General features: G+C 38.7%; 1 protein-coding gene across 1 annotated transcript; it reads left to right on the top strand.

Moving 5' to 3' along the window:
- Nucleotides 1-216: 216 nt before the first annotated feature.
- Nucleotides 217-2,207, top strand: LOC121405275 (the record flags this gene model as incomplete). The annotated part of the gene is given in 2 exon segments (XM_041595906.1): nt 217-2,035; nt 2,038-2,207. Coding segments are annotated over 2 exon segments (1,989 nt in total), but the record flags the coding sequence as incomplete, so codon positions are not given.
- Between the last annotated feature and the right edge of the window lie 7,394 nt (nt 2,208-9,601).

A 9,601-nucleotide genomic window follows, 5' to 3' on the forward strand; every position in this document is an offset into this window, starting at 1 on the left:
TGGCTGCAAAGTATCTTTAGAAAGATACTGACAGTGGGAAAAATCCCCCGCGCTTGGCTCAAGGCTAAAATAGTCTTTATCCCCAAAGCAGGGAAACCCTCACACATAACCCCAAAAGACTTCAGACCAATAAGTCTATCGTCCTTTCTTCTCAAAACCTTTGAGGGACTAGTCGGGCTGCAGCTGAGGACAACCATAAATCCTCAGTGGCTGTCAGGCGCACAACATGCCTACCGAAAAGGAAAATCCACGGAAACGGCACTCCATGAAGTAATCTCGGTGGTAGAGAAATCTCTACACGTCAAACAATACTCCTTAATCGCTTTCCTAGACATTGAGGGAGCTTTTAACAACGTCATACCAGGAGCCATCACAGAGGCCCTGACTGACCTGGGAGTGGATCGTCACTTGGTGATGCTCATAGATCAATTGCTCACATGCAGGACAGTGACATCATCAATGGGATCGTCCACTCAGTCAAGGTATGTCAACAGAGGCACCCCGCAAGGTGGTGTCCTGTCTCCCCTTCTATGGAACATAGCAGTCAACAAGATTCTGTGTGACCTGGAAGGGGAGGGCTACAAGGTGGTAGTATACGCGGACGACGTTGCCATTATCTTGTCGGGAAAATTCCCTCAAACACTCTGCGATCTAATGACCGCAAAGCTCGCGCGACTCTCAGAATGGACAGAGTCGCGTGGACTGGAAGTTAATCCCTCTAAAACGGAACTTGTGTTGTTTACAACCAAATACAAAATCCCGTCCCTCAACCCCCCAATACTAAACGGATGCAGGCTCTCCTTCAGCGACAGTGCCAGTTACTTAGGGTTGGTAATTGACAAAAAGCTTAGCTGGAACCTGAGCATCAAAGACAGAGTGAAGAAGGCTACGATAGCCCTCTACACTTGCAAGAAGGCCATTGGGCTAAAATGGGGCATGAACCCAAGAATAGTCCAATGGATTTACCTAGCAATAGTAAGACCAATACTGCTCTACGGAGTCGCAGTGTGGTGGCCTGCCCTATCGAAGGGGACCATCACTAAACAACTGGGCAAGGTGCAGCGTACTGCAGCCCTATGCATCAGTGGAGCTCTGAGCACAACACCAACGGATGCGCTAAATGCTATCCTATGCCTGCAGAGCCCTGACCTTGCAGGTAATGAGCAGGCAGAAATGGCAGCAATCCGTCTTAGAGACTCTGACCAATGGGTGTCACATCACACCGGTCATGCGTCCATCCTAAATGGAAACAAAATCGTCCCTACAAAAACGGACTACTGTGTTCCGAGGGAGTATACAGATACCCCCTTCGAAACAATCATCCCTCACAGAAACAACTGGCTTGAGGGACCACCTGGTCCAAAGGGAGCCATTCGAATCTTTACTGATGGCTCAAAGCTGGACAACAAGGTCGGAGGAGGAATCTACTCCGAACAGCTGAACATAAGACAATCCTTCAGGCTCCCAGATCACTGCAGTGTCTTCCAAGCGGAAGTCATAGCGATCAAGGAAGCCTTGAGCTGTCTTCAGGAACTAGCCCCTGCGGCAACTCATATAAATATCTATAGTGACAGCCAAGCTGCGATCAAATCGCTGAATGCGATAACAACAAGCTCGGCTACCGTGGCAAACTGTCGCAAATCTCTTCATGAGATGGCTTATCAGTTCGTCATCAGCCTAATATGGGTCCCGGGCCACCAGGACATTGAAGGCAACTGCATAGCAGACGAGCTGGCCAAAGCTGGTACAACAATCCCCCTTCTCCATGATAAGGAGGATATTCGTATGCCAATGGCCACCTGCAAGCTCAAAATAAAAGAACATTTTAAGCGATTAATAAATGACAGATGGCAAACTGTGCCACTATGTCGCATAACTCGGCAAACATGGCTTAACATTATTAGGAAGCGCACCGATGAGCTTTGCAAACTCAGTAGAAGTAGGTGCAGCTCGGTCATACGCTCCCTTAAGGGACACTGGCTAATAGGCACAAATGCAAACAGGCTGGGCGCCCCATATAACGACTTCTGTCGAAGCGGTACGAGGAGGAGACTGTGGAACACCTGTTCTGCTCCTGTCCGGCTCTCAGTAGAAGGAGACTTCAATACTTGGGCGCTCCTTTTCTAATTGACATTTCGGACATGTCTACAATCAGTCCCAGACGGATCGCAGGCTTCATAAGGGCATCCGGATGGGATAATGGATAACATAGGGTCTCACGAGGGAGAAGGGAACGATATATGCGGTATCACAATGGGCCGAAACCGGCCTAGGTGTGTCGGGTCTCTGACAATCCCGACAGCCGCCTCAACCTAACCTAACCTAGTGCACAGCCGAGAAATCTCTTAAAAAGATCCCACGCTGACAGATGTCTGCGATGCGTTGGTCGCCGATGTCACACCAATTGTACACACATGTGTTATCTTATTTTGTTACCAGAGCTCCAGTGTGCTCACACACAAACACATACCACTGCGTTGGCACTAGACCTAAGCCTAGTTTTGCTTCACAGTAGAGCTACCTAATCTCATACAATTTTAATAAAGATCCAGTTTTAATATTGAACTCAACAAATGTAGATGTCTTTTCATCTTGCTTTGGTTAAGGCATTTACATTTTGGTCCTTCGACATCTTTGCAGTTGCACCCTTTATGGTAACGCAACTCAGAGAATAAACCAGCACCTTAAAGATTCTGTCAAGTACAAGTGCTTACAGCTACAGGTTGCCAAATAAGTAACTCTTGTATCCCCCCTTGTTGGTAAGGTACAGAGTATACAAAAAAAGCAAAAAGATATACAAGATTCTTTTATGTTTTTGTGTAACAAAAAAAAAAAAATATAATAAAATTTTTTTTTGTGAAATAACAGTCGAGAAATCAACAAAGTTAAATAATAATTTTGCCACCGTGCAAATATTGTTAAAGTGGCGTATTCGAGGCCGAAACATCGAAGAAAAATTGTGAAATTTTGATCGAGAAATCGACAAATTTAAAAATAATATAATTTTGCTACCGTGCAAATATTGTTAAAGTGGCGTATTCGAGGCCGAAACATCGAAGAAAAAATTGTGAAATTTTGATCGAGAAATCGACAAATTTAAAAATAATATAGTTTTGCTACCGTGCAAATATTGTTCAAGTGGCGTATTCGAGGCCGAAACATCGTATAAAAATTGTGACATTGTGGTCGAGAAATCGGCAATTAAAATAAAAGTGAAGTTACGGAGAACCCCGTCAACAAAAGATTAAAAGAAAAAGTCATCATCATTCGTCTACAAAAATAAAATTATCAGTGACAGAAAAGAAATCAACCAACACCAAAATAACAAAGTTAAAAAGAAAAGAAAACAGTGTAACAATAAATTGCAGCCACAACTACACCATCTGCAACACCGAAAAAAAAAACGAGAAGGAACGTGTGAGTCGCTTCTGGGGACGCGACTCTACTTATACCCGTACTCAGTCTGTATATACATTTTTGAGCTAATGATTTTTTAGAATTAAAAAAAAAAAACTTTTACATTTTTTTGCTACATCTGTTATCTACATCTACATATACTATGTATATGCTACATCTAACATGTATATTCTACATATACCATTTAGATTCTACATCTCCTCCGCTAGGGGTTGCTCGCGCACTGAACGCGGCAGAGTGTGCGAGCGAGAAAGAGAATCAGTAGCGTCAGCAGCGCTGGAGAAGGAGAGGGAACCAACAGAAAATTCATTTCTTCATTCTGGCTATAATTATGATCCGATCTGATTCAGATTCGGCAATCTGGTAGATATGGTCATTTTCTTAGATACTGCGTTCTTAGTTTTATCGTATCTTTAAAATTGTGCCTGCCACAGATTTTCGTCCTTTATGGGGGCGGAAGGGGGCGGGGCGAAATTTTGAAATACACTTGTAGCAGTGTGATATCACATGAGTCTGGAAACAAAATTTGGTTGCTCTAGCTCTTATAGTCTCTGAGATCTAGGCGCTCATCAAGACGGACAGACGGATGGACGGACGGACGGACGGACGGACGGACAGACGGACATGGCTCTATCGACTCGGCTATTGATGCTGATCAAGAATATATATACTTTATGGGGTCGGAAACGTTTCCTTCTCTGCGTTACACACATTCACTTTTACCACAAATCTAATATACCCCTTAACTCTTTTTTGAGTACGGGTATAAAAACTAAGATCTGCAGCCCCACAGCGACGACTTCAATCTGCAGCCACAGAAACTACAGCAACAACTACAAACTGCAGCCCCGTCGATTACAAACTGCAGTCAGCATCGACTTTCGACTACTACCTCAGATTCTTCAGCTAAGTTTCATTTAAGATTAAAAAAAATATATATACATATATAAAGTAAAATAAATTTAATTAACATTTAAATTTTTCACATATTTATACTTAACATTAAAAAAAAAAACATCATGATGTCCAAAGAGACAATAGCCTTAACAAAAAGGCAGGTAGAAATAACTTCCATGATAAGGGTATTAGGAGAATTTGAAACTTTAAGTAGTGAGCAGGTTAAAGAAGTTTAATTGTTGACAGCAGAATGTATGAATAACAAAGATATGCTCTTAAAAATTGGTGTAGTCGATCACGACTATTTTAAGAAAAACCGCTATGCAGCTATGATGGGTATAAGAGGAAGAATACAAAGTACAGTGGATAGTCAGAATCAGATGAGTGAAAGTGTCGATATGGAACAAGAACAGAAAGCGTCATGTTCTGAGCAGAAGCAAAAGATTTCTGGTTCCGATATGGATGGTACGAAAACTGTTAGCAAACTTTCAAAATCAATAGAGCAGCTAAAAAGGTATTTAGCTGAAACTTGTAATGCTATAGATGACGGAAAAAAGGAAAATTTGGAATTCACGATAGAAAAGTTAATGTTTTATTGGAGAAAGGTAGTTGGTATAAAAGAAGACGAAATGGTTGAATCTATTGATATGTATGATGATGTTTTAAATGAATTAGAATTTGACGTGTTAGCTGTAACTAAAATCATGAAGAAAAAACTTAAGGATAATGTGCCAAAAATGGGAGAAGTTACAAATAAAACGAGAAGGAACGTGTGAGTCGCTTCTAAAGACGCGACTCTACTTATACCCGTACTCAGTCAGTATTTACATTTTTGAGCATATGATTTTCAGATTTAGAATTAAAAAAAAAAAATTTTACATATTACATTTTTTTGCTACATCTGTTATCACAATACATCTACAATGTATATTTTACATCTAACATGTAGATTATAGATGTACTATTCATATTCTACATCTTTTCCGCTAGGGGTTGCTCGCGCACTGAACGCGGCAGAGTGTGCGAGCGAGAAGGAAAATGAGTTTCGTTGTCGTTTGTGGGAGGGTGGGCAGGGGAAGCAACTGAAAATTAATTTCGTCATTCTGGCTATAATTATGATCTGATCTAATTCAGATTCAGCAGTCTGGTAGATATGGGCATTCTCTACGATACTGCGTTTTTAGTTTTATCGTATCTTTAAAATTGTGCCTGCCACAGATTTTCGTCCTTTGTGGGGGCGGAAGGGGGCGGGGCGAAATTCTGAAATACACTTGTAGCAGTGGGATATCACATGAGTCTGGAAACCAAATTTGGTTGCCCTAGCTCTTATAGTTTCTGAGATCTAGGCGCTCATCGAGACAGACAGACAGACAGACAGACAGACAGACAGACAGACAGACAGACGGACAGACAGACATGGCTATATCGACTCGGCTATTGATGCTGATCAAGAATATATATACTTTATGGGGTCGGAAACGTTTCCTTCTCTGCGTTACACACATCCACTTTTACCACAAATCTAATATACCCCTTAACTCTTTTTTGAGTACGGGTATAAAAATTGATGATTTGCCAACACTTCCAAAAATTAAGGTACCCACATTCTTTGGGGACTCCAAAGACTGGGACCTGTTTTATGAGTTATTTACCGAACTTATTCATTTAAGAGAGGATCTAAGTCCTACCTAAAAATTTAATTACCAGCCTAGGGGAGCGGTGTGCTCACTTATTGTTAGGTTCAGGGGAAAATTATGTGACCGCTTGGGAATTGTTAACCAAGCGGTATGAAAATAAAAGGAAAATATTTTCCGATGAATTGAACCGCCTTCTTGAGCTACAAAATTTAAGTTTGGACTCAGTTAGGCAGTTAAGAATGTTTATTGACACTATAAATGAGTCAATTCACATGATAAAATTAAAGGCACAATTATCTGATGAGGTTGATGTTATCTTTGCACATATAATTATCAGAAAATTAAATAAAGAGGCTCTGCAATTATATGAGAGCCATGCTAAGAAAAACAAGGAAATTCAAAAATTATCCGACGTCATGGATTTTTGCGAGCAACGATTAAATTCGATAAGCTCGATTCAGGAGGAAAAAACTGTTAAAAAAATATTTATCAACAACATAAAAGAATTGTCTGCTAATAGTTGTCCTATTTGCAAAGGTACACACAATATTTCAATGTCACAAATTTAAGGCTTTAAATCCATCTGAAAGAATGGATAAAGTTAAAAAAGCGTTTCTGTGTTTTAAATGCCTAAAACACACACATAGTAAAAAATGCACTAGCGAAACATCATTTTCGCTGTGCAAAAGAAATCACCATAGCATGCTACATATTAATTATGTAAACAATCAAAAAAGTGAAAAAGTTAACACTTGCATGACGTCGGAACAAGCGTTGTTAGCTACAGCGCGTGTTCAAATAAAATCTTCTAATGGAGAATTTAAAACAATTTGAAAAAAATTTTAAAGGTTGAAGCCATAATACTGCCAAAATTAATGAAGGCTCTTCCAGTCAGCACCGTGAATGTTGACAAATCGAAATGGGAAAAGCATAATTTAGCTGACCCCGATTTTAATAAACCTGGCCGTGTTTACCTTATAATTGGGGCAGATTTATACGCTCATATTCTACAGAATGGAATTGTTAAAATCTATGGGCTCTTGGGTCAAAAAACGGATTTCGGGTGGATTGTCTCTGGGTGTAAAAAATCGAAAGGAAAAGAGGCAATTGTTGCAACCACTATCGAATTAAAAGATATGGATCGATATTGGGAAATGGAGGAAGAAGACAAAAATGATATCGAATCTGAATTATGTGAAAACAACTTCATAAGAACAACGAAGAAAGATTCAGATGGGCGATACATTGTGTCAATTCCATTTAAAGAAGATGTCACCTTAGGAGATTCAAGGAAACAAGCAATAGCTCGTTTTATGAATTTGGAGAAAAAGTGGACTATAATAAATAATAATTTTTACCACATCAGGCAGTTATTAGAGATTCAAGCCTAACGACCAAGTTAAGAGTAGTTTTTGACGCTTCAGCCAAAACTACTAATAATAAAAGCTTAAATGATATAATGTGGATTGGTCCACGAGTTCAAAAAGATATTTTTGATATCATTATTAAGTGGAGAAAATGGGAATATGTATCTGCGGACATCGAAAAAATGTACCGTCAGATAAAAATAATTGAAAAAGATCAAAAATATCAATACATTTTATGGAGAAATTCTCCGTGGGAAAAAATTAAAAATTATAAATTGACAACCGTCACTTATGGTACGGCATCTGCTCCATATTTGGCCACCAGAGTTCTAGTGGATATAGCGGACAAATGCCAGAACAAAAAAATTAGTGAAATAATTAGGAATGATTTCTACATGGATGACCCAATGACTGGCGCGTATTCTATAAAAGACGCAACAAATTTAATTAAATTAATTTCAAACGAACTACTAAAAGTTGGATTTAATTTAAGAAAATGGATTTCCAACAATTCGGAAATAATAGAAACGGTGGAAGACACTGGTGACAATAAAGTTCTTAGTATTATTGAGAATGAAAGTGTTAAGACTCTGGGACTTAAATGGGAACCCCAAAAAGATTTATTTAAGTTCAATGTAAGCTGCGGGTCATCCAAAATAACAAATAAAAGGGTTGTGTTATCGACACTATCAAAAATCTATGATCCCTTAGGATGGCTGGTCCCGTGACTATTATAGGAAAACTTTTCATTCAAAGGCTTTGGATAAATAAAAGTGAATGGGATCAGGAATTATCGAAAGAAGATAGGAAAGACTGGGAAACTTACAAAGAGAATTTAATAATTTTAGAAAATATTCGAATCCCAAGGTGGATAAAGTCCAAAGAATTGTCAATAATTCAACTTCATGGGTTTGCTGACGCTTCGGAAAAAGCATATGCTGCAGTAGTGTATGCTAAAATAGGAAATGCTGTAACTATAGTAGCTAGTAAAAGTAGAGTCAATCCAATTAAAAATAGAAAAACCATCCCTAAACTTGAGCTGTGTGCAGCTCATTTACTTAGTATATTAATTCAAAGAGTAAAAGAATCCTTTGACAATATGGCAGAAATCTATGCTTGGAGTGATTCAACTATCACTTTAGCATGGATTAAGAGTGGCCAAAATAAGATCACATTTAACAGACGAAGAACAAATGACATTCGGAGATTGACGAATACTGAATGGAATCATGTAAGGTCCGAAGATAATCCAGCTGACTTAGCATCTAGGGGAATTAGTTCTAACCAATTGACTAACTGTGATCTTTGGTGGAAAGGTCCTAAATGGCTAGCTGAATCAAAGGAGCAGTGGCCTCAACAGCAAACTATAGAGGAAGCTGTGCTGATAAACACATTAATAAATAACGAAATAGACGATCCTATTTACAATTTACTAGAGAGGTATTCCTGCAGTAAAAAACTAATACGCATAGTGGCTTACACAATTAGATTTATTCATATAAAAACCAAGAATAAATCATATCAATCTTTTCTCTCAGTAAGCGAGTTAAAACTAGCTGAAAAGGTTGTTATAAAGAAACAGCAAGAACACCAGTTCCGTTTAGAAATACAGTGCCTAAAAAATAACAAAGAAATAAAGACAAATAACAGAATTTTGTCTTTAAATCCGTTTCTAGCCACGAATGGAATACTTCGAGTGGGTGGAAGATTGCAAAACTCCGCCACCGAATTTGATGTTAAACATCCAATAATTTAAGACAAATGTCACGTATCAGGGTTAATAATTAAAAATGCCCATAAAGAATCTTTACATGGAGGCATAAACTTAATGCGTAATTATATCCAAAGAATGTATTGGATTTTCGGGCTCAGAAATTCGTTAAAGAAATATTTAAGAGAATGCGTAAAGTGCGAAAGATACAGACAAAAGATTGCTCAACAAATAATGGGAAATTTGCCTCAATACAGAGTTACAATGACATACCCGTTCTTAAATACTGGAATAGATTATGCAGGTCCTTATTACGTCAAATGTTCCAAAACTCGTGGGCAAAAGACATATAAAGGATATATTGCTGTATTTGTTTGTATGGCTACCAAAGCTATACATTTAGAAATGGTCAGTGACTTAACTTCTGATGCATTTTGAGCAGCACTTAGAAGATTTATCGCTAGACGAGGTAAATGTGCCAACATCTATTCCGACAACGGAACAAATTTCGTAGGAGCTTCAAGAAAGTTAGATCAAGATGTGGTTACAGCAATCCATGAAAATACTATGAT

The sequence above is a fragment of the Drosophila obscura genome, unplaced genomic scaffold (assembly GCF_018151105.1).
Source record: "Drosophila obscura isolate BZ-5 IFL unplaced genomic scaffold, ASM1815110v1 contig_9, whole genome shotgun sequence".
In the NCBI taxonomy this organism is placed as follows: Eukaryota; Metazoa; Arthropoda; class Insecta; order Diptera; family Drosophilidae; genus Drosophila; species Drosophila obscura.